General features: G+C 42.7%; 1 protein-coding gene across 11 annotated transcripts in view; it reads right to left on the bottom strand.

Moving 5' to 3' along the window:
• PAN3 (poly(A) specific ribonuclease subunit PAN3) overlaps nucleotides 1-19,418 on the bottom strand; it is an 81,961-nt gene extending 62,543 nt beyond the window's left edge. For 7 of the 11 annotated variants that reach the window (XM_056329044.1, XM_056329046.1, XM_056329045.1 and 4 more), the window contains exons 1-3: nucleotides 18,773-19,415; nucleotides 12,957-13,097; nucleotides 5,921-6,042 (exon numbers count right to left, since the gene is read on the bottom strand). In XM_056329044.1, the coding sequence (XP_056185019.1) occupies nucleotides 5,921-6,042; nucleotides 12,957-13,097; nucleotides 18,773-19,202 (693 nt within the window). In that variant the 5' untranslated portion in view covers nucleotides 19,203-19,415. Of the gene's footprint in view, nucleotides 1-5,920; nucleotides 6,043-12,956; nucleotides 13,098-18,772 lie in introns of all 11 variants that reach the window. The other 4 variants (XM_056329049.1, XM_056329055.1, XM_056329053.1 and 1 more) reach the window with 3 other exon arrangements.
• Nucleotides 19,419-26,285: the final 6,867 nt, after the last annotated feature.

The following is a 26,285-nucleotide window of genomic DNA, read 5'->3' as shown; positions in this document are numbered from 1 at the left end:
ACTGAAGAAAGCTTGACTGCATCCTCTTTGCACCCTCCCTTCAGGTATTTATGTACATGGATGGGATTCCCCCCAAGCCTTTTATTCTATAGGCTGAACAGTTCCAGCTCTTTCAGCCTTTCCTCACAGGAAAGATGCTTCAGTCCCCTCATCTTCACAGCCCTTTGCTGGACTCTCTCCGGTATGTCCATGTCTCTCATGTATTAAGAGGCCCAGCACTCCAGGTGTGGCTTCACCAGTGCTGAGCAGACAGGAAGGATCTTTGACCTGTTAGTAAAGCTTTACCTAATGCAGCCCAGGGCACCATTCACCTTCTTCTCAATACTTCCTTGGTGCAGTGTGCTAGGAAGAGAAGTGTTACAAGAAATATTCCCACCTTCTAAAGGTATACACCACCTTGCCTCCATCCTTCAACGTTCAATAACGAAACCCAGAATTACAGCTGCACTTAAGACAAGTTCACTTTGCTTTCATCTCACTCCAGTACATAGCTACAAAATTCTCAACAAGATAGAGGATGAATAAAGCTTTGCTACACATAGTGAGATCTAATTTTACATAGCTTATGGTACAAGACTTAAGTGAGGAGGTTTGCTTTCTTCACAACCACTTCTTTCCACCAAAATACATGAGATATCCTTTGTTCCCTATGTCTCCATATTCCTTGCCCTAACCCTAAGAAAATAAGCATTTCCCTCAGGGTCATTCCTGTGCTAAATGTGTTATCTCAAAATATTTTGTAGTATGTTACAAGGTACTCTATTCATCTTAATACTGTTCTACTGGAACTATTTTTCAAAATATTTCTTTGTAATTTTTAGAGTAATGTTAATTGAACTATAAAAGAAGTCATCTTGCAGAATGAGATTGTCACAACCAAATCATTGTTTAGTTGTCAGATTCTGTGACCTACAAAGGGTAATACCTTTTGCTTTCCTTTCTAAACAACCCAAAACTTGTCTTCCACAGTTAGCGTATTCAGCACCATCTAAAGCATGTCCCACTCAACTCTTTCAGCTGAAGCAACTGGATTTCTTCAGAAAGCATTATGTAAACAACTGCATAATTCCATTTTTAAAATAGCATGTCTGTAGTTGCACTCAGTTCTCAACAGTTAAAAACTGAAGACACTTACAAGCTTCTGTGTTATAAGGAGAGTTTTACTGCTCAACTCCTGCAGATGCAGCAATGGGAACAAAGGTCTTTGTGTTTACTCAGCTGCAAGGCTTTGAAGTGAACATGGTCTCTACTTCTCAGGCTTTTCAAAAATGCTTAGTATACCAAAATTAGCAGAGCGAAAGCAAGCAAGACCAATTCTTCTCCATTACTTGGCCTTGCCAACTTCAACATTGAATATTGTTAGCACCTTTTTTATTTTCATTAGGGTGATTAATTAAAAAGTTGTGATTCTTACTTTCTACATAACCTGCAGTCCAATGAAAGCCATGTAGTTATAAATCTCATCCCACGAAAAATAAGGAAAACCGGATTTCTGTGAAGCAACATGCATGAAGATACCTTCTATTGTTTTATGCTCTTACAACCAAATTGCTCAATTCTAAGAAGACATTAAAAGTTTTAACATCAAGACACTCCTCTATCTCATCCTGCTCCAATACCCTTTTAATATCCCAACAAAATACTACTAAAGCTCCTTCCCACAGCACCTGTATCCTTGATCAAGCCACAAGTTAGTCAAGGGGCAGCACTGATGCCAGAGGAACACAGACACCAGCCAGCCAAGTGGCACACGCAGAACAGCTGAGGAAACAGCCAAGTGTCAGAGGCATCCCAGCCAGCCAGCTCCTGCCTCTTCACTGCTGGGAAAGCCAAAAAGCAACAAGCTACTTCTTGAACCACACCTCTGACTGTCTCTTGGCAGCTGCAGCTACACTGCCAAAACAGAAAAAGAACAGCTTCGAGGACAGCATGAAGCCTGTGGACCATGTGTTATTCAGGCCTGCTCTGTTATTAGTTAGAGAAGGGAAAAACAGAAAATACATGCTTTGATAAGCTGGAAGCCAATACTGCTAATGCAGTATATAAAAGCACAGCAGATACAGGGAAGAAAAGACAGATGAAACAAAACTGTATTACAGGAAAATGCAAACCAATGAGGACAGGAGACTTAATCAATAGGAAACTAGTAAGTAACAACAGAAGAGGCCAACGGGGGGCAATGAAAGCCTGGTTAACAGCAAAGACCTTTGAGGCAGGAGGCATGGAAGGATGAGGTAAAGAGTTATTTTTCAAAAAGAAAGAAAAAAGAAGAATTAGAGCCATGGCTACTTTAAAAATCTTACCTATTCCAAACTGTACCAAGGATTTTTTGCTCTTTTACCACTGCAAACTGAACATTACATTAATTGCATCTTCACCACTAATCTAACCGCAATTAGATGTTCTAGATCTCTTCAGTATTCTTCAACACATACAAATGAAATCTCAAAATCAGAAATACCCAATCTGAAGAAATGTTGACCATTAGTCATTTTATTTCTGATCAAAGAAGCACCTCCCCTCCCCAATTCATCATGATATGATACACTTTTACTTTCCTTCCTTTTGTTCCTTAATTAGCACTGTAACATAAATTACACACTGCAAGCAAAAGCATGATGATTGCAAAATTCTGATACAGCTTTGCTTGAGGGAGCCTGGCTCCACATGTGTTCTGATAACCCAAATATACACAATCACATTTTTTTCAACAAACCTCAGTTTTATGTGCTACACATGACAAACACGTTCTGGAGATTAATTGGGAATAGTCAAGAAGACTCATCGATTGAACCCCTGATGATTATCTTGGAAGGCATCTACTGACTAAAACATGAACTGCAGAAAGTTATCTCATGGTTAAAAGAAAATGAACATTACCCAGAAGACAGTGACTATTACTATCTTTGCTAGATTGAGGCCAATTAGGCAACTTGAACCAAGCTTTTTACAGGTGGTCATTAACTGTTCCTCACATTCCAGCTGTATAGGTTAGTTTCAAAAACTTTGGGGTCTCTAGTTTGCTAACACTGTTGCAGGGCAGGGGGGGTAAGGAGGGGATGTTGTTTAATTGCCATCCTTTTTCTTCCCATGATTCTACAAAACGCAGACTACTTTCTTCTTTCATAAGGAAAGCATTCCACAAAGTTGGATGCAATAACGTTACCTGCACAGGAAAGCACACTGCCACCTAGCAGTCTTCCCAAGAAGGATGTGAACAGCATGCAGAAATAAGGCATGGAACCATTAGATGAACACTTAATCAACTATCAAATGGATGCTTGTTACACATGCACCATGCATGTTGTGTCCTGCGTAAGAACCGCTTATAATTTTCCCACTGAAAAAAATTATACAACATAATGAGAAATAAATCTCAATATATAACCTCAAGGCTGCACTATCAACCAAAACATAACATTTCTTAACATCTAATTGTATCTTACTAATGTTTTTCCAGCAGTGTGTTTATTTGCATGTTTGTGCAATTTCCCAGTTTTAAAAAACAAGCTGAAAAAGTTTCCTCACATTGCATCACTCATGCACCTATTTGTGAACTGGACAGATCCACCAGAGATGACCAAGTAATTCATACATGGAACAGATGTTTCATCTGCAAAAGCAAAACTAAGAGCTAGTAAGATATATTACAGAATACTTCTGATGTTTCATCAATGGCAGAACACTAACTTTTCAGTATATTTAGTTTGATTCAAGGACCTGGAGAGAAATAGGCACATGCCCCTACTTCAACCCAACTTTGCATTACGCCAATTTGTTTCTTCGTCCCAATTTCTGTGTATTTCACTTGTGTAATTCCAGTCCCCATTCTGTGAATGTCCCATCAACATCTCCTCTTTGTTTCAGCCTCTTTTCTCAGTCTTTCCTAGCTCCTTATTCACTTATGTTCAGCTCAGTTTCTCTAAGCCCACAGCACGCCTCTTTTCCCTTACACACCCCTCTGCTCCAACTAACACAGATGCAGCTCTTTTTCATTAAATACAGATCCACTTCCATGCTGCTTCAGTCTGAAGTAGAAGAAAAGGAAGGAGAGAAATGAAGCAGATCAGCATTCCTGTTCAGAGTTCAGGCAAGGCCTAGATTAGGCCAGAGCTGTAACTACAAGAATGTACTCAAGCTGGAACACGCCAATGCAGACTACATCATTGGGAAACTATCTAACATCTAGGAAGTCTCCAGTGGGTCTATATAAACCAGTTTTGCAAAGGTTTAATCAACTGACGAAATCTGGGCAAATTTTCAGAGCGAGTGCAGAGGGTATATCCTTGACACAACCACCAATCTATCAGAATTAAAGTCTCTGTTCCAAAACATAAAGCGTTAGCATTATTAGAAGTCACTAAGATTTTTCCCTCATCTTGGTCTCCAAAAGGCTGATAAGGAAAACCACATTCCAAGTGCCTAAAGTTTGTCAGTATGGACTTAATTTAGAAACTGACACACAATCAAAACAGACAGCATTACCAGTTTTACCTATGCAAACTTAAATGACATGATTCAAAGGAAGAAAAAAAATCAATATAAGAATGCTTTTTAAACTGTGGTTTAATGCCTGTAAGCGCTTTCTCAACACTAATGAAATCCTACTTCAGAAGTAATTTTCCTTAGCCTCCAATCAGTAAGAGGCACATCAATTACTTCTCTTTTCTCAAAGAGAAACACAATGCCTTGACTGTAATCTCACAGGCATTAATAAAGTATTTAAAAATCCTATGAGAATCCATGTTAAATGCATGCCTTATTGTCTTTCTAGAAGAAAGTTATAATTAAAAATTTGTGTTTAGAAAGGCAGCAGTGTTTCTATAGAATACAGTTGAAGGATACAAAACAAAATGACTGCACTATTATATGATCTCAGTGATACCAAAACTTGTAACTTACAGCTTCAGTATCAGAGATTAAAATTTTTCTTTTTAAATCATGCATAATTTTTAGTGATAACATTTCCATAATTTTGCAATTCTGTCGAATGAGAAAATCCAGCCTTCTTGAAAACATGCAGTAAAAAATGAAAAGAAAAAAGGGAACACACCTAATTATTTCCCACCTCTCGCTGAGTTATTTTTCAATCCATAATACAGCCACAACTGAGATCAAAGTAAGCTCACAAGGAGAGTTTCCTTGATACAAAAGAAGAGAGTTGTTGTCAGGACTCATTGCAAACTGTTTGACTTGTGCTCTCTTTCATTTACCAGAAACCGGTTTGTTAAACCTTTGAGTACAGGGAGAAACCACCTTCTTTTCAGCTTTTAAAAAGCATAACAGTTTGCGGGAGTTATTATAGTATTTCATGTGTTAACTCAATAGATACTCATTTAGCTTTTCAATACAACAGCCTTTTGCTGTAAATTTTGCATACTACTACCTACACAATAAATTCCACCTCATGGGAGTTCCTATGCCAACATCTACAGAACACTATAAATAAAAGAAAACATTTCAGAAGCTTTAAATGTGAATTCAACATAACTGAACACCACCAGAGACTGAGTTTACAAATTCTGACATTTTTGCCTAGTAATTTACAGTTTTGACAGTTCACATTTCGCTTCAGTGACTTCTGATCTCTGAGACTTTTGAAAATCTGATTTTTACATATTTAGTAAAAGGCTATCAAAATAAGCTATAAGCCTAAAAAGAAATCTAGGAACACAGAGTTAATATATGTAGCAAAGCCCAACACAACAGCTCAGATAAGTGTCAATAAAAACAGACTAATTTTAAAGCAATGATACTGTGTCATTTCCACTTGCAAGATTAAAGTGAGTATATACTCAGTATATCCTACAAGATGACACATTCCAGAAGGCTCCATTTTTCCTGCTTCTTGAACAGTTTTCCCTTCTTGGGGTAATGCTAGCCAGAACTAATAAAACACCATACAATTCACTGCTATTACCTGCATCATGGGATACTTTGTTTCAGCGGGACTTCCAAATCCATTAACGCCAATGAAGCTGGTGCTAAAGTAGGAATCTGTGAGACTAGCATCAGCTAACCCACCGCCATCTATTCCAGGAACTAAAACAAAAAAAGAAATACATTTCAGAAAAAAAATCAGTTTACCATGGGTTTATTTGCTAATATTGCTTACATATTTTTTTGGCAGGGGGTAAAATAGGAAAAGGTTGGTAATGCTGTATTTCAAACCTATCTTCTCAGCAAGCAACTAAAAATATGAAAAAGAAACTACGAAAGAGGTTGCTAAATGACAGCATATGCAGCATGAAGTTACAGCACAAATGCAGGAAGAGGCAGAAAAGTGAAAAGCTTTAACAGAGACAACGAGGAGTTTGAACTTCAGAAACAAGAATAACAAGGAAAGTAATTATATCAAAAAGAAAATAAATCAACTAAAAAACCTAGAAGGCAAGCTCATTTTAAGAAAACCTATATTCTTGCATATCCATCTTGGAAATATAACTGTCAAGTAGATTTTTTAACTTGATGTACTGATTCTTTTAAAGGGTAACACAGAAAATGTACACTTACAAATATCTCAAAAAGTTTGTGCTTTGTGTGAAAGGATTTAAAAGCTTCCTCAAGAACATAAGATTATTTTCATTATCTCATACTTCATAAAGCAGCAACAATTGTATGAAAAGCAGCCAAAAGGAGTCTTTAAGACTGAAAGCAAGTGTGAAAGATCTAAGAAATTAATCCCCTGCCTAGAAACAAGGGCCTTGACCTACAATTACAGTAGTTTAACTGCAAAAAATTAATTCAATACTACGAAACTATAAAGAACAAAAAAGCAGCAGTCATAATTAACACAGAACACTCAAGCAAGTATTACTTGGATAACAAAAAAAAAGTTTACAATAGTATACACAAGCCTCAGTTCAAATTAAGCTTCCACAAAAACACCCACAGAAAGTTATAAAGACACTAATCAGTACGGCCAGGCCACTGCAAGCCAACAGGCATGAGTAATTGGTAGCTCCAAGGTAGGAAGGCACACATCCAACTCAGAAGAACATCCTGTACCACACTATCCGACTTGAACTTCTGGGAGGACTCATAGCCAGCTGGTGACACCTGGAAACAACTTCCTGATCCTAATCCTCAAAGGAAATAAAATGCAACTTTGTGGCTGAGCTAAAGGAACACTGACTATAACCCCTCAAAATTTAATCAGAATGGGAATTTTCCCTCCAAAAGAGACTACATAACCTGGTGAGCCATTTCCATGCTGTAGGCACAGGAAACAGCAAAAGAAGTACAGCCAGATGAAGTCATAGGAAGGGCTGGAAGAGGAGAATGACTGTCAGCAGCCATACTACAAACAGAAGGAAAGACTGCCCAGCTGCACTCCCTGAGCCTGGAGCTCTATCAACTAGCCAGCCAGGGGTAAACACCAACAGCACCTCAAATGAAGAGCTGTATGTGAAAGATATGAAATAAACTGAATACCTCTGTGGCAATCTATATCAGCTTTGCAAGCAAAAAATATTCTTGCTGCCAACTCTAGAACATTATCTGTATACTCTGCAGGTTTGAGAGAGACACCTAAGAAACTTTAAAGATGCCAATTACTAACAAATTGCAACATAATATTTTTTTTAAGTTTTAAAAGTTAGTTTTATTTTCCTATTCTTTTAGTTCCCTCCACTATGCGTGCCCTAGATGCTTCTTCATAATTTCAAAAGAACAGCCAGCCACATACAGAAACTTCAGAAGTCCTCTTGCTACAGCCCTAAAAAAGACAAAGCTTTTTGTATTTGTCCTTTAAATGTCTGTCCCTCTTTTGCCTTCATTTAGGTAATGTACATTCAAAAGCCTAAGAAAAGTATTTATGGTTGAACTATTGTATCAGGGAAAATATTAATCAGGGAAAACGTCTGCAGTAATGCCAGTTACTGTCTCATCCTGCCTGCTACAGTCAGTCTCTAACTCACACTGTCAAGGTTAGCATTTTAACACAAGCATTTTCAGGCATCATGAAAAATACTAGGACTCATTCACACAAGAAAACAAAAAGATGGTAAATCCGTGTTTAATTAGGAGTAGTTTCAGTCTGGTTTGCCCATAAATTATTCACAGTTCACATTTTTTTATTTATCCTAAAAATGCATTTCCAATATAGCTTTCTCTGCCTGCATTCCAGCCATTATCAAAAACTGCTGCAGTTTTTATGTTACATCTTGACTGTAAAAGACCAAAGAGAAACTGTTTCATTTCCAGGGACAACTGTCATTTCAAGGTACACTATATAATTTCCGCAGTATAACTGCTATTTCATCTTACACTTCTGTCAGAAACTCCAGATTCTATCCAATTTTTAACGAACTAGTGACTCCTTCAAATTACACCAACAGCTTTACAAACCCTTCAGCCCCTGTTGAAGAAATAAGCAGCACCCAATTCTTTCTGCTTCTCACACTGCTTCTCACTATGCTAGAGTCAATGTGAGAACCCACATACCTTCATTTCTCCATTCAGCACATACAGTTAATACACAATATCCTTACAGCTGGAAAGAGGAAAGCAAAGCCTTGCAAATTTTGCCACATTCAGCAGCATGGCATGTGAAGAGCCCCCTTGGTGCAAAGAAAACCCAGAGCTGACCTCCACTAACTCCAGACAGCTGGTACAGCTGCAGTCACCCATTATCTCCAAACAAAGCACTGGAACTGCTGCCGGCAGCCTTGCTAGGGCACAAGTACGGCACCAGATTGCTCTGCTCCTAGTCTGGCTGAAGCATCCTCAGTGCCAGGCAACTCAAGTTGCAAGCAAGAGCAGGCTTCAGGCAGCAACCCCAGAGCTGAGCAAGGCTGAAGATGCTGCTGGGAATTACACTGCTACCTTTCTACTGCTGGTATTTGTTATGCAAGCCTACTCAAAGCACCTAAAGCTGCTCAAAGCTACAATTTAGGCCTTCTGCTGGGACACAGATATCTAACTGGGCACTCCAGATAGCAGAAGCTACTTCAGAGTATTTTCTGTTCTCTACCTGTGTGAAGAACACTTCTCTACTGACGTGCAATGGTTTGGCCATACCAATCAGCCTCCTTGTGCCATTAACTACAAATTACTGTACTCCAGTGCCGCTCCAGTACCACTCAATTCTATTGGTACCATAGCAATTTCAAGATGGCCTTCAACTATGAGGCTTTCTGTTGCATACCTCTAGCAGAGGGGTCCAAGACCACCAAAAAAATTCTTCAGGAACAATCGAAAGAAAACCATCAGAAGTAAGCTCAGTGGAACAGAGGGCAGTTTTCTTGGCAGTAGCTCATATTTGGAACAGAATGCTCTAGAAGCGGTAAGTATAACTATTGCCTTCAGAAGAAAACGCAACACTAGCTTCCTTAAACTAACTTCCCTATAGTAACAAGCAAGAAAATTAAGACTAACAGAAAAAATGCTGCTTACATCAATACAAAGGGAAAAAAAGAAGAAAGTAATTCCTGCATTGTCTGTAGAATCAAGAAAGTGTTCACAATGTACTTCATTTCTGTTAAAGAAGGACATTCAGCTGTTACAGTGATGAAACGTCAGCAAACACCTAAACAGCCAAGGCAGTTTTACTGTATTTGGCACCTGGCCTTCTCCATGAGAGGTAGGTGGCTTTTATCCTCCTTCTGCCAAACATTTGGCAAATCATAAATTCTCACTTGCTTCTGGAAGCCCACAATAGTTCAGAGCATGAAAAAAAGAGAAGTGATTTATCATAAGCAATCCACAGGAGAAGGTCTTCAGAAGTGACCACACTTCACCACATGAGCGGTGTGGTATTAAAAAGAATCAGAAGTCTCAACTGGAAAGAGAAGACCTTAGTCCTTAGAAAGTTTTTATTCCCCTGTGTTTACTAATTTACATCAGACCCTACATTCAATATGCCTGTCCAGATCTTCCCTATATAACAATTGCAAGCACACACTTTCAAACACTCTGCACACAACATTATTAGAATAACAAATAAAAAACTTCCTATGAGGTTTATGTCTTTTCTCTTTTAAAGCATCAATTATAACTTCAGGTAAGTAAGTTTTGACAATTTTAGGAAAGTCTTGAATTGGCTATTTTTGTCAAAGGAATGTGTGTTTCTGTTGTGTAACAGTACTACCCATGCACTGAAATTGTGTATGTTTTCAACAGGCTCTTCCTTGGAGAGAAGCAACAACTTCCTTACAAAAGTAGAAAGGTTGACTAGGCAGATCTGAGAAGAAAAGACGGATGTGTGAGGGAACAACTAGGAATCCAGCGGGGGAAAAAAAAAAAAATACTAACTTGTTATGTAAGCACACATGTGAAAACAAGAAGAAACATCTAAATTCCGTCAATATTAAAGCCAGAAGTTACATCCTGGCAATTCTGGAAAGAAATTAAATCAAACATCTTGAGAAATTCAGAAGACTTTTTCTACTTTTTATACACACTATCTTAGTAATTTTTTGCTTGGTGAGTAACACTGCAGCTTAATGTGACAACTGCAATTAAAAATAAATATCTTCTTATATAATTCTTCTCCCACAGAATTTTAGCAGAAAGTAGGCTTCCCATCAGATGCAGGCACCAAAGATGAAAAAAAGCAGATAGTTATTTTTGCATCACTTATTACAAAGACATTTTTCAGGAACAAAGGAGCTCATCACAGCTTAAGTGCTTGAGTACTACTGTGATATACTCAGCATACATGCTTCAACAGAATCAGTGGGTTTCAGTTGGTTTTACTTTAATGCTCACTTTGTCTAATACTTGCACTATCTGAATACCAATACTATCTGAAAAGATGGCATTTCTGCTGTTTTCTTTCTAACATTTTACTAACCAGTAAACAAGTACTAAGATATCCTATACTGCTTCTTTCATGAACTTAGTATCAGCACTGATCTCAGAAACTGTTCTTAAGAAAAGGATCCTTTACAGTAACGTATATACAAAAATGAATGGGCTGGCTAAAGAAAGATCACAATGGATTTTTGTTGATATATTTTTCAAAGCAACAATTTAAAGATTTCTGGCAAGGTAATAAAACATGAATTGGAATAATTTCATTTTGCTGTTATCACTGCTTAAAAAACTGTGCTATAATTATTTTTACGCTGGGAAGAGACTTTACATATAGAAGTAATCTTGATCTAAACTCCCAGCACTGCAACAGTGCAGGCACTTCTCACCTCAACACAGCCTGGTAAACTGGATCATAGGCTTATTGCATACATGTGCACACCAAGGACAAGGTGTTATCTCAGATACATACAAAGCAGTAAAAACTACAATGCTGTATCTCCAGTGGAATTTTACACAAAGATAGCTATCCTAATATTGAGACAAGAACAATAAAACTTTTGTACAAAGCCTATCTATGGCAAGTCATTTAAGATTTGTGTTCTTTTAGTCTCCTAGAAGCACTGAGGCATCAGAGGGGCTTATGCTTGTCCTACTTTTTTCATACTGACATGTTTGTATCAAGAAATAATCATGTGCTTGTGGTGCTAACCTCACTTGTACAGCTCTTAACAGCTCACAAGCAGGATACATACTACAACATGCATCTCAGTGTTACTGTCCCTGCAGTGCCACTACTGTTGCAACTCATTAGGGGAAGTGGATTCTCTGGTGGTTTTATGGCTCCCATTTAATGCAATGTTTTTGAAACAGACTAGGAATCACTGAAATAGACAACAGACAAAGAAAGTGAATGACACCCCTCAGGCATGAGAGGCAAAAGTAAAAGTGCACGCCTGGGTTACGATGCCATGACTGAGAGTGCAGTTGGAGGGCAGACAGCACAAATGAACCAAGTTGGCTGAAAGGCAGACAGGAAGCAAAACAGTTTAGGAAATGCTGCCTTATTTACAAATACTCCCACTAGGCGATGAGATATTCATGGGCAAGCAAAGGAAAACAGCAATTTTTACCATAATATTCAGTGACTGGGCTTTTTTTTTTTTCATTTATCTCACATCATAGAAGTATCTTATAAAGACTGAAAACAAGGATAGGTGCCATCCTTCTCTTCTGTAAAAATGTTGGCACAGAGTCTAGAGCAGCAAGACTCCTTGTGATGGACCAAGTCCAAAAGCACAGCGATAAAAAAAATTAAAATTGTTTCTTTTGAAAGAGTCATCAGAACTACTGTTACCAGAGACTGCAATTCAAAGTAATGCAGTTCTTTACTATGATAGCTTTCAGAGCTAAACCTCTCCAAAAGCTTTCATAAGTCCTAATATATTGCATGAAATTATTGAATAAACTGCATCAAATTTTTCAAAGCACACATCTTTAAGGTTGTGCTCTTAGCCTCCCTGTACTTAAAATTGAACTTGTTTTTGTATAAATAGTTGTATGAAATGCGTGCAGATAACCTGAACAGAACATTACAACATTTTTCACAGCAATGGAGGAGAATGTATAAAAGGTTTTACTGCCAATTGCATTAGACCAAATGAAGTTGAGGGAGTCTACCCACAGACTACAGCAGTTGCTTATCACATAAACAACCTGACAACTCCTCACTGCTCTCACTTTGTGTATCTGTACTTTATTTCTAAATCTCCATTCTCAAATTAAAAGAAAAACAGGTCAGGAGTAAAAGGCTGTCAGAAGTTAAACTAAAAAATACGAGTAAGTTCTAAGCACAAAATATTTTTGAAAATCAAACAAAACAATCACATAATCAGAACTTTTTAACTCCTGAAAGACTCATGGAATGAACACACGCCACGCGCGCACACACACAGAGCGTGATCTATTCCAACGCATCTCTAATACACAATGATTCACCACGCCATTTTTCTGGCGATGTAATGCTTTACGTCTTTACTAGAAAGCAACAGATCAGGAAAACATCATCCACATCAGCTTACTATCTAAATCCCTCCACTGACCCCCTTTTCATCAGCTGCCTCGCAACCAAGATTTTTTTTCTGCTTTTGAGGTTCTACAGAAGCGCTTCTGCCTGTGTTTATCACCCCACCCTCACTTACCATTTTTCCACTTTTCCCGCAGCAGTCTAAATTTGCTTCTAGGTGGTTCCTTACACATGGAACTCTTTCTGAGCTGGTCCCCAAGGTCACTATTTTCTGGGCACTCAAATCCTTCCTGAAGGCCCACTCCTACAGTGACACCTACAAAAAATCAGTTATCTAATACCTGCTAGATAGAAACTAAATGGGGATGCTCTGTGTCTTAAAAAAAAAAAAAAACATTATCAAAACTTTAAATATTCAGATATTGCATATAGAGTTTGCTCGCATAATGTAGCTATCACACACGCACACTCCTTTTCATCTTTGCCTTTGGAGCAGAAAAACAATTTCAACAGTAATAGTGCTTTCTTTACATTCTTCAATACCAAATACAGGGTGGGTACTACCAGAAACAAATAATTACCAGTACTCCTCAGGTATCTGTAATTCCTGTGGAATATTTGGACTTTGAATGATTTCCCGTACAAAACCAAAAACCCACAAAGTATATAAACAGATACAATCCATTTCAAAGCCAATTAATAGTGTATTCCATTTTTAAAGTTTCATATGCTATAACTGCCCCTCAGAATCCCGTATAACTTGGCAGTTTGAAAATTTTTTCCTTCCCTCCTTTCTTTTTCCTTAGGTCCCCCCAATAATTTTCCTTCTTATTTCACTTCCACATGAAACACATAAAAGCAAAAATAAAGTCCACATCTATAATTTCCCGATTTCTGGAGCTGACACATAAGACACAAAGTGATTAAGTGAAATCAGTACTTTTCATTTTCTCCCATGTATCTCTAACTGGTTATTGTTTTTACTCTTCAATTCTCAATTGTCTCTAACTGTCTCCAAATGTCTCTTCAATTCCTGGAATTGTCTTCCCATTTCTTAAAAATATTCAGAGTGAAACAAGATGAAAATTGTATCATCTATCAACTCCTGGAAAAGGCACCAGGAAAATTAAAAGGGAAACATCTCTGTAAAAAAGAAAACCGAGGTATACAACAACTAATACAGCATCACTTGCAAAAAGTACAAACAGATTTGGAAAAAGAATTCTAACCATACACCTCTACTAGCATACCTTTTTTCTGTACACAAGCAAAGAACATACTAACCCAGGGAAAAGCAACCACTATGTGACATACCACAACTATACTTTTAAATGTAAGTTTGAGGTAACTGCCTGTTTCTAAATACTTCAAGCTGTAAACACTGAAATGCTACCAAAGATAAGAAAAATCCATATTTAGAATAATCCTGACCATTGTTTCATTGCATTAAGAAGTGTAATCCAACAGATTACCTTTAATATCTGTTTTGCTGAATAGCTTATCTTTCCTTTTATTCTGTGTCCACTGTATCATTTTGTTTAAAAGCAATGGACTGGTAAAGACCTAAACACCTTTTCAAAAGCTGAAAGTATACAAATGTATAGGCCTTTCCACCCCAAGCCTCGCACATTTATGGATTTCACAAAACCTAAGCAGTAATGCTCACTAAGCTCACCACCAAGCGATTGCACAGAGTTGCTACAGAGATGGCCACGATCCATCCACTGCTGCTGCGACAATCCACATCACACACGGGTGGTGGGCTACAAAAACAGCCATAATGCTTTTATGAGGGTAACTCAACACAACCCAAGCCTTGACACCCTTTTTCCACCACCTCACAGGCTGACAACAAAGTCTCCTCACAGACAGGCTTTCTCAGCAGCCGGGGTGAAACACAGAGCAAGGCCGCTTGGGGAAGCATTTGCGGGCACCTCGTAGAAACGCAGGCCTGTTATCTCAGCAGATTTCCTAGGCGGGCTTTGAGAAAGGCTTTCTGGTAGAGGACCAGATGTCTCTGGAGGCGAGGGTGTGCTAACCCCGGGCACGGGGCTCCCCGGCGGCAGCAGCACCGCCGCCGTGGCCAGCTCCACCGCGGCAGCCCCCGGACAGCGGCGCCCACCCGCTGCTGCCACCGCCGGCCCCCGGAGCACCGGGCGCTCCGCTGCTCGCTCGCTTCTGTAGGAATGGCAGACGAGGTGACATGAGCGAGTGCTATGTATCATGTACTTGATGGCAAAAACCGGGATGGGAGTTAATAAATGCTTAGAGCCATACCTCAGCTTTTATCTACTAACATACAGTACAAGGTCTACCTGCGAAAAAGTATTACATCTGTTAAAGTACCAGAAAGCTAACAAATACAGTTGCAGTCACCTGTGCAACTTTAACTTGTCCACTTCTGTATAGACATGACACATTTTAATGCCACATTTTTCTCTACCCTCCCTCACACAGCATCAAGAAGGGACAGTGCCCTTAGGAACGACCCAGCAGCATGCTGCAACGCAGGCTGGTCTGCTTCTAACAGAAGTCAGAAAGTGCCAGAGAACAGACACAAGAGAAATTTTTCATGCTGTTATGCCCCTTACCCATCCTTCCCCTGGCTACTCCTTAAAATCCTATTAATCAATCAAATCTTTTCCCCTAAATGCCAAGCAACAGTCATTTCCCAACCTCTGCTCCTTCTACAGCCTTCTCTGAATTGGTACTACTGCTCCCTGGGCTGACACTCAGGACATGCATCTATTAGAAAAGAACCACGTACAGATTTTGGCAACTAAGAAATCTGGAAGAAACTTATTTCTGTTCCCTCCCCCCCACCCCCACCCCCTTTTTTTTGTCACTGAAGTCCTATATTGTGCTATAAGTCCTATACTTTTTTTTTTTTAATCAAACTAGACAGTTAATACCAGCTACATTTCCGATTTTGTAGATGGTCAGCTAGCCACCTTACATAGGGAAGGTGAACCATGCAGAAGGCTGAGTTCTCACAGCTCTGGGGGAAGAAGGAACAGTGCTTTGAACACATATACTCCAAGTGTCAGTTTTTGAGGGGGGGCGGGGGAAGTGGGCAGCAGTGCTGTCTTCTGAGAGCAGGCAGAGCTCATTGGCATGGTCAGCCTTGTTCCCCAAGAACATATAAAGCCGCACAGCCAGGCCAAAGCCACGTTTAGCCCACTACCTCATCTCTGACGCTGGACGGCAGCAGATACGTGTACAAAAGCATGAGCATGAGGCAAGGATTTCCCAGCAGGCTCTCAGCTATATGCGGGGAAAGATAAGTCTGATTCAAAGATGATTTTTTTCACATTTAATAATCTTAAGCAGAGTTTTCTTCCAAGAATATGTGATCGCTTTTGGAATCCCTGGCAGATGTTAGTATCCAAAACATCTACAACACAGAATTGCTTAACCACATGTCATGCAAGATACTTCTTGTTAGCTCTGAGGATGTCACCTGCTCATTCTACCCCATACCTTCATATTGAAATACTTCTACACTGGAGTATTTCTTGTGTTTTCACCATTCATCTCCTTATCACTCAACATTCCTATCACCTATGTTGTAAAAATATGTTAGTATTTGGGGAGCCTTTGTGATTACCACAGGAAAACCTGTAAGTAAATTAATAATCCTGTAGTCAGAGCAGGATTAGAGTAACACTCATGTTAGAATGAGGCACTGACCCACTTTTAACAATAAATAGGACTACATAGCTAATTAGTCAATGAGCATTATCTGCTCTGTGCACTGAATGAGGCTAGGGTCCAGTGAGGAAGGAAGAAGAGAAGACAGCATCCAACAACTAAAAACCACCAAATACTTCTGAATTAAGGAAGACAGTCAGTAAGACTGTACAGTCAGGTGATTTTTGGTAACTCCCAATTTCATGTTCATAACCTCAGAGCTTTATTATTTAATGCAACTTTGTGTATTACTTCCTACATCCATAGAAATAATTCTTTCATTCCATCCACTTGGAAATCCCACTATCAGCACCATGGCTCATCAGCAAGGTAAAGATTTTGGATACTAGCTTGTCAGTACCTACACAGATCAACTCCAGATTTTGAACAACTATTTTCCTTGGTTTACAGCTACACACCAAAGCAAGGAAGCTTAAATATGAAACTGGGCCCACTCCCTGGCTCTTCAATTCCTCTCTCCTCACCCTTTTTCCCTAGATAGTCTCCTTCCTTTCAGATTTTCTTCTACCAGTCCAAGCTTTTGCCTCCTATAATTTCAAGTGAGGTGCCTTTCCCAGCAGGTAATCACTGGTAGCAATGGAATGGGTTTGTCCATTCTTGGTGCCGTCACTCTTCACAATGGGTATGACTGCATATAGCTCTATGTAGTTTTACACCTCTAATACATTCAATAGAAGCAAGTTCTTCAAATTTAACTGCTCAGCAGTATCAGCCTCTGAGCACAAGCAAATTCTGAGGTTTTTTGGGTTTGGGGTGGTTTTTTTTCTTAGGTTTCAGTCTTGGGCAAATTTTGGAACTCCTTTTTACAAGAACAGCCTTCATGTACAAGATTTTACCCCCAAGCCAAATTATGCACCCTCTCCCCAAGCCTGAATCCCCTAGTTGAACAGATTTTGGTGATTTCCTTTTGCATAGGGAAAAAGTGTATTTCATGCCTAACTGTGTCCAAAAGAAAAATGATCAAAGATCAACTTATTGCTGCTGAATCTCTCCAGGATATTTCTACCTGTAAAAAAAAAAGTAAAAGGCAAGAAAGACTTTAGCTTCAACACCTGAAGTTTGACAGAATGATCAAAATCTGAAAATAGTGTCTTTTAACAGGAAGCATTAAGCAATTTTATATTATAGGCTCCTCCTGGAACAGTAGGCATGACAGTGCTGTGTTAATGTAGACACTGACAAGCTACCAACTACAGAGATAATACTGCTCAGTGGCACAAGCTCACCACACCTGGCAAAACAGCAGTTGCAGGTTCCTGAAACAAGTCTTAAGCACTAAAAACCTACATACAGGATGTTCAGCATGGCTGCATCCTAATTTCAGAAAAAATATGGTTGTGAGCATTTAGTAGTCAAGTAATTTAATGTAAACAAATGCCAGGTTTATGACAGAGATCAATAACGCAACCAAGCTCAATATACTCATACGAAGGGACATGACGCTCCTGAAAGAGCACATTTTCCTAGCTGCCAAGTGCTGCTTTACCTACAAAAAGAATTATTATTAAAATCAGCTTACTGCAAACACCATCCAACTATTGCACCGCACGGTAGGAAGATGCATACATAACCAAGCAGGAGCAGCAATGCTGCTCTGCACGGCGTACAGGCAACCTGAACTTTCAGCATTTGAGAAGGGGCTGCATAGGAAAGCTAAGGGGGGGGGGGGAAGGGTTAGAAGCAATTTCTGCTCACAGTAGCAGATAAGGGAGATGCACACAATACTTTATAAAACTATTTTATATATTTTTAATGTAGCATTTCAGCCGGAGTACTTAAAACTTCTAAGAGCTGAAACTCGGCATAGGTTGCTTGGAAGACCCCATGCAAGGGTACTGCTCGAAAAAGCCCTGCCTCCCTGACTCGGGGCACCGGGGTGCAGCGAGCCGGCACCCAGCCCAGCGCTCAAGCGACCGAGAGCTGCTGCCCCCTCCCAGCCGTCCCGGGCGCCCCCTCCCACGCACACACACACACCTGCCCGCTCCTGCCCCTCAGCACCGGCCGGGTCCCTTCACCGCGCCCCAGGGCGGCCGGCACAACCACGTCCCGCCCGCCGGAGACCGCCGCGGCGCCCAGCCCCGGCGGCAAGGCAGCGGGCCGGGAGGGCGACCCGGGGACCCCCGCCGCCACCATTGCTGTTGTTATTTGTTTCCGGTAGCACCACAGCGTGTCGGGGAGCAGGAACAACGCGCCGACCGCCCCCCACCCCCACCCCCCGCCGCCCCCCCCGCGGCAGCGCCCCCGCCCCACCCCACCCCCGGGCCGCCCCGCCGCACTCACTCGCCAGCCGCGGGCCATCCAGCCCCCCGCCGCCGCCGCCTCCGCCGCCTCCCGCCCCCAGCTCGGCTTTCTTAGGCCCCACCGCCGACGACGACGGGCCCGGGCTAGCCCCGTGCGGCGGGTAGCCAGGCCCGCCGGCGGCGGCGGCAGCGGCCGGGGGGATGCCGAGCGGGAGCCCGCCGAGGGGGGCGGCGGGCCCCGGGCCGGCGGGGGCGGCGCCCGGCTCCTCATGCAGGAACTGGCACTCCTCGCCGTAGAAGCAGGTCTTGTCCTTGGCGTAGTAACGGCAGAACTTCAGCTTCACGGCGCCGCCGCCACAGCCGGCCCCCGCCCCGCCGGCCGCCGGCCCCGCCACGCCGACCCCCGCCGCCGGCGGCGGCGGCCCCACCACCGGCGACGGCGACGAGCAGGGCAGGCCGCTGCTGTTCATGGCAACCGCCCCGCCGCCGCCGCCGGGGTCGGCACCATGGGGAAGGAGGGCGGGAGGGAGGGGGCGGGGAGGGGGAAGGGGCGCGGGAACCGCCGTCACCCCGGGCTCCGGCTCCGGAAGGGGGAGGAGGGGGCGACTCCGCGCCTCTTAAAGGGGCCGCGCGGCCCGCGGCGGGGGCGGCGGCGCCTCCTCAGTGGTCCCGGCGCTCGGGGTTGTTTATGCCATTTTCCTCTTCCTGAGCGGCCGCACGGGCGCGCCTGCGTCGGCGCGGGGTATGCTGGGTAGCGCCGCCGGGCCGGGGCCGGGGCCGGGGCTGGGGCCGGGGCCGGGACGCCGGCCGCGGCTGGCGGGAGCTGTCGGAAGAGCGGCGGGCGTGAGGCGCGAAGCCTCCGGCGGCCGAGAGCGGTGTCCGGCGGGGCGAGGGAGGCGGGGGGCCGGCGGGGAGCGGGCCGGCTGTCCAGCCGCCTCGGCCGGGTTGGGGCGGGCGTTAACCGTCCCGCGAGGCGCCAGGCGGCCCTCGGGCCACCGCGCTCGGCCCGCCTTAATGCCCGTTTCGACGGGACAAACGGCGGGCGCGGGTGACCCCCGCAAGGCAGAGCTCGTGCCCGGGGCCGCTCGGCTCCCGTGGCGTCTGTCAGGCCGGTTCTCCTGCCTTTTCCCCATGGCGGGGCGGAGTACCGGCGGTCCAAGCCGAATCGTAACCGTTATTCCCCCCCCCTCCCCCCCCCCCCCCCCCGAAAGCCCGGTACTTTCCTGCTGAAACAGGCGGCAGACCGGTCGCTTTTCCCTGCCTGCTGGCGTAACGGGAATGCAGCCTGAGGGGTTCTCCCTCTCCAGGAGCAAATTGGTGGGCTGGCTGTTTTTAAGGGGGATATTTGAAGTGCTTTGCCCTAAGCGGGGAGGATTTTGTTACGTGGGTTTTCAGTGCCATTTACAAAGCTACTCAATGTGCGTTTTTAAAAATTTTTTCCTCGATCAAATTGTTGGCATAGCTTGTGATGCAATCACTGAAATAACGCGTAAATGGTGGCAAAACCGTCATATGTTAAAGTGCACTTGACATTATTTTGGTAGGAAAAATATTTACTGTAGAATTAAGAATACTTTTTGTCTGTCATAGTCTTATTTAAAAATGAAAAGAAAATCAGGGCCTGCCTCCAAGATGCTTTGACAGTTTGTGCAAGAAGGAATTTGAAAAATGAGTGAGCTTTTAAATGTCAGATTGGAACAAACTAAAAGTCTGTCTTCCTCCGATAAAGTCTTTAAAGACTTTAAGAAGTAAGCATATCTTAAGCTGAAGTCTCAAGATCACCATTTTTGTAGTCAGAAGTGCAGCTTCTCCAAGCTTATGAACCAGCAGAGGAAAAAAAGGTGGTTGCTCTGCAAAAAAAAGTTGGACAGAAAACTAGAGAAGGGCAAAGCTACAAAAGTCGGGACCTAGTTCTAGCCTGGTATCCTGAAAATATCTGAAAATTATTTTCTGGTATCATCTATTTGTCATTTCCCCAACAATTTTCAGCCTTTTGCTTCCTTTCAACTGTATGGCAAAGAGCTCACAGATTCTGTGTTCCTGCAGGTTTAGGAAAGTAGGCAAAAAGGCAGAAAGACCCTCTCAGTTTCTCCTTGAAATATCTGAGTAGGAGCTCAGACAAACCACAGGAGATTCCACAGGGAGGAGGCTCCTTGTAAACACCTCAACCATGGGAAATGTTTCAGTCCCAGCTTGCACCTTCTCAGACAACCAAAATCGGTTTGTCTCAGTACACAGATCAGGGGTGGCCCCAGCTGCTTTAGCTGAGGTGCCCACAGTGCTACCTAGAGCCCCCTGGCATTAGTGTTACGCCTCTAAGGAGTGAAACCAAGGGCTTCCTAGCACTGTGAGCTGTTGCGGCTACATGCAGGTGCCCACAGCTGCTGTAGTGGGAAAAGGGGGAGCCTGGGAGTACGTTGTTTTCTCTTGCTTTATCCTATTCATCAGTGTCCTGGAGAGATGCCAGCACAGGGCAGAGATCTCGGACAGATGGGGCCTTTGGATTGTATAGGTTCATAGAGGGGAATGAAAGACAGAAGATGTTGTGTTGAGGTAATGCCAGGTGTGGGGAGAGAGAGGAACCCACTGTCAACTTCTGCTGAAGTCGGGTTATCAGCAATCTATTACCCTTTATTACAGGTATGATGTCCCCTGGAAAAACATCCCTTCCCTCCAAAAAGGTCAGGCTGAGTGGACAAGTTATATGTGCATGTGAGGAGGTTGGAAGGGGCCACAGAAAGGTGTTAGTAAAGGGGGAGGAAAAATCTCAGCTTTCACCCAGAGCTTTTCCAAGCTCTGTGGATCTTTTATCCAGAGCTTTAATACTGTGGATTTAATAGTATCAAGTTATCTTACAAGAGATTTCATGATACATAGGGTAATACTTTTTCTGGGTAAACTGGTTGAACATGAATTCTTCCAAGCAAAGACTTCAATTGCATAGCCACTCCCATCACTGAAGTGTATTCTAACCTGTGTTTTCAACCTTGTGAATCTGCTTTTCCCACAGCTCTTTTGCTGATCCATGCATATGTCTAATATTACATATACACAGTGAGGTTAGGAGCAAGGACACATATGGGCTTGTGTATACACAACCTGCATTTTTTCTGTCTGCATGCTGTAGCTTGGGTTGCAAACATTCCCAGTGGATGTGGGAAGAATGAGATAGTGGACTGGGCAGTAGCATGTGATCCTGCCAGCCAGAGTGCCCAGATAGCAAGGAGACGTGCGGTATGGTACAAAAGGTGTTTGTGTTCTCCCACACCAAAGTTGGTTTAAGTGCTGTACCTGAGCCACTGAGCATCAAACCGGCTTGGAAACATTCCTCGTCTTTTCTACGTTCTCTTGGCCAGCAGAGCAGAGCCAACAATGGGAAAAGGCTCAAGATGGTACGAGCCTCTTTTTATGGCTCTGGCAAGTTCTCACCTCTCCTGCGTCTTCCTTTCTTTTAACTATACATGACGACTTGGCCTGAAGACTGACCTGCAGCTATTGAATGTCCATATGGGAGCCTGACACCTTCTCATTAATCATTACCATGTGGTCCCCTCCAGAATTTTATTTTTATTGCTTGTTCCTGCTTGTCAACCAGAGCACTGAAGAATCCTGCCTGCCATTCACTATCTGCTTGAACTTCCTCTGCTGCCTCATGCAGTGCATGGAGGTTTATTGGGCATTCCTGCAGAGCAGTGATTGATGATGTTGTCGTTTGTTTCACAAAACTAGGTCCCCTGTTAATTGAAGCTGGCACCTATATGGAGAGCGGTGCTGTTCCTGTCCTGGGCACATACCCAGATTTACTTTGCATGAGATCCAGGGAACAAGACGGAGGAGAAACAGATAGATACCCCTGGGTCTTGTCCCACTTTGTAGTTAAGTCATAACTGTGGTGTAGTTTTCAACACAGAAATGGGGAGATACCCCCACATGCATGCATGCAGCCATAGCCAAGTGACAGTTTTTATGAGCTTTGACAGAAGGGCAGAACCAAACATTCAGAGATGAAAAATAAGGGGGGGGGGGGGGGGGTGTGTGTGGAGAAAAAAGGAAATCCTTGGGAAGGAAAGCCCTGCCAAGAGCTCTTTTCTCTAGCCACATCAGGTTGCAAGTGCCAAATAGCTTTCCCCTAACATTCAAACCAGTGTTGAGAAAGCCATGTCTGCTATCAAGAGTGACAGTTTCTCTTTGTGTTGACCCAAAATTAACATGTTTAGTAAATCATGTGAAAACAGATCCTGAAATGCAGGCTGTCATCAGATAATGCAAATGAATAACAATACTTTTTGAGGGATAGGGTTATTGTAGCTGTGATTTATTTTTTTTAAGGTATAGGCAAGTTTTGTAGGTAGGAATCTTGTTAAACCAACCAAGTAGTTGGAAAAAGTAATGCCTGAACACTGTTTTTTTCAACAGTACTAGCTGGTCTATTAAAAGATATTATCTCTACTTACAAAACTGTCCTTTCTTAATATTATTGAAGCAGATGAAGGGAAATACTTCTAAAAGAGTTTTCTCATAATCTGAATTCAACCTTTAAAGTCTATCATTATAGTGTATCATTAAGAAAAAGAAGTTTGCAAGATTTACAAAAATACAAGCATGAACAGAGTTCACAGTAGCATTACACAAGAATTTAGCACTTGTTCATTTATTTTTTGAAGGAAGAATAATAAAGCCTGATAGTTCAGGATACACACAAACTGCTGTCTGAAGTCTAAGGGAAATTACCACTCTTCAGGAGATTATTCCACAACATCAGGGTTTTTTTAATCTTCCTTTGAAGTGTTTGAGACTTACTAATTATGGCAATCAGAACTGCTACTCAGTCAGGACTGAATGGACCAACCTGCTGTGGCAATACCCATGGGTCCCTAACTGGGTGGTTGTCTTTACTAGCAGTATCAGGAAGAAACCAAATGTTGCTCCTAACCAGACTCCCATTCACATGCGAAAAAAGAAATTCATTACAACTCGGTGAAGTTTTGAATTCAAATCAAGCAGCAAGTCAGGAGTTGACCCTGAAGTGCTCCTGTTAACACCTACATTAATAATGTATGCTAACATCTGTGTTAATAATGTATGGGAGGTAGGTCCAGCCCTAAGCTAGAGTTCATATTAGTACAAGGACTAAAATGTAAGTCTAGTTTCACTGTGCCGGTAATCCAGTCATATGGTTTAGCTAGAGAATTTCTTAGCATGTGGCTACTCCCACTGGAGCTGGCTTTATCTGACTGTCACAGTGACAGCCAACCATGATGTGACATAACTTGAATAAAATACTTGGCAACAGAAACCACTCCCCCATAGCAGCAAAAAACCTTACTTGCTCAGAAAAATGCTTTGCTGTCATATACATGTTTTATGACACGTTTATTGAACCCCCACCACCCCCAGTCCAGCATCTTTAGGAATAAATTAATATGCCAGATTTTATAAAATTATTTTGGCTTCATCCAGTAGATGTGAACTGTCCTAGCTGATGGTGTCATTCACAGAAGCTTTTAAGCTGAAAACATGGCATGTACATTAAGACTTCTGATACCAGATCAGCTGAATCACCAGCGATGGGTTCTCATGTTTAAGGAAGTTCATGCTAGTTTTTCCTTGTCTGAACTGCAAAAAGGCAAAAATCTTCAATGGAATCCTAGCAGCTTCCAGTGCTGAATGCATCAGATGCAAGTGAAAACAAAGCACTTTGCTCACGAATTTTAAAACAAAGGACTCAAAAGACAGGCATCCACTAGTTTAGTATATATGTAAGTATTCACGACAGGTGATTGCCATGCCACTTGGCCACCCACGAGCAGTAAGTGGCTAGGGTAGATGTCTGGCAGTTTCAGAACAGAAGCAGAAACTGTCTACCCCCTGGTTTCTGAGGACAAAACCTGCACATAGGTGTGGTATGGAAAGGGACACAGGAAAGTGCAAGACAGACATGGACTTCCTGAAATGAGTCCAGTGAAGAGCCATGAAGACAATAAGGGATTGGAGTATTTGACATACAAGAAGGGGTGAAAGAGCTGGGACTGTTTAGCCTAGAGAAGAGAAGCCCTGGGTAGAACTTATCAATGTGTATAAAAATCTGATGGGGGAGCCAGACTTCTTTCTGTGGTACCCAGTGTCAGGACCAGAGGCAATGGGCACAAACTGAAACACAGGAGGTTCCCTCTGAACATAAGTGAACACTTCTTTTACTGTGAGCGTGGTTGAGTGCTGAGCAGATTGCCTGGAGAAGTTGTGGACTCTCCATCCCTGGAGATATTTAAAACCCTACTGGATGTGCTCTGAGGCAAACTGTGCTACCTGATCATGTTTTGAGCGTGGTGATCTCCAAAGGTGTCTTCCAACCTCAGCCATGCTGGTACTGTGTATCAGTGAGGGCTGTGGGAAAAAAAGCAACCCGCCAGTCAGGAAAGCTTGTTGCTAGCATGGCATTTTCCTGCTTGCAATGATTTCTCTAAGATCTGTGGAATACTCTACTTCCTTTCCCAGTCTTTGCATCCTTGCAGATGTGTACCTCCCTAATTTTCATACCATTTCAGCCCCTTCCTTTGTACTGCATCACATACAAACTTGTCTTCAGCACCAGACTGCAGTGCTATTGCCTCAGCCTCTATTTCTAAGGCAGTCTTCAGAGACATCACGTGCTCATCTTCGCTAACGATGCTGGCCTCAATGCTATTTCCCCCTGCTCCTGCAATTACCTCTGGGACATCTTCTGTGGCTTCTTTTACCTATGATATGTCTGTCTGCTTCTGGTCCATCTGTATTTTTATTTAATCTTCCCTAATGCAAACAAAGCTATTCACCAGGTATCAATACAAAATTAAAACATCTAGATATCTCTGGCAGGTTTCTGAGAACACCTCACTGACATGAAATTTATTTACTTAGGGATTCTTTTTGTCCAGGTTCTGTAAAATTGCAGAATAGGTGCTTAGTCTCTAGCAAGTAAAAATATAACAACTGAATGAATAATATAATAAAATGTAACCTCATATATAAAACATAACAGCTGAATGAATAATGAAAATCCCCCAGCATATCCTGGGGGATCCTGAGGGAGATGCTCCGGCTTATCCCTTAGAACTGGATACACTCTCTGCCTGGGGCCTGCAACACATGGCTGTGGAAGCCAGGGAGATCTGCCTGCCCCTCCGCAATGTCCTGTCCTGTTCTGGTACAAACCAGGGACCCTCGCTGAGGTGAGCAACGCCAGCCACGGCTGAGCTAGTTCTACCCTTCACACACCAGTGACTGGGAGGCAATGAGGAGGCAGGTCCTGGAGTGCTCCTTTGGAGGAAGGTGGTGAGCAGGGACAGGCTGAGGGAAGAGGGACTGTGTCCCTAGGGGCTTACACCTGAGGGTGAGCCTGGAGGCCTTTATTTTTATCCCCTCGCCAAGTCATCTGCGAAACAGCTTCAAGCAGCTGTAGCTTGGTTTGAACCTTCATGCAGACAGTGCTAGTTCCCTGTTCTCCCCGGTGTAAACAGCCCCACGCTGCCAGCCCGCTCCCCGTCTGGGTGGCAGCCCCCTGGGCTCTCAGAGGT

Source organism: Falco biarmicus, chromosome 2, assembly GCF_023638135.1.
Source record: "Falco biarmicus isolate bFalBia1 chromosome 2, bFalBia1.pri, whole genome shotgun sequence".
In the NCBI taxonomy this organism is placed as follows: domain Eukaryota; kingdom Metazoa; phylum Chordata; class Aves; order Falconiformes; family Falconidae; genus Falco; species Falco biarmicus.
This window is presented reverse-complemented; position numbering and strand designations above follow the sequence as displayed.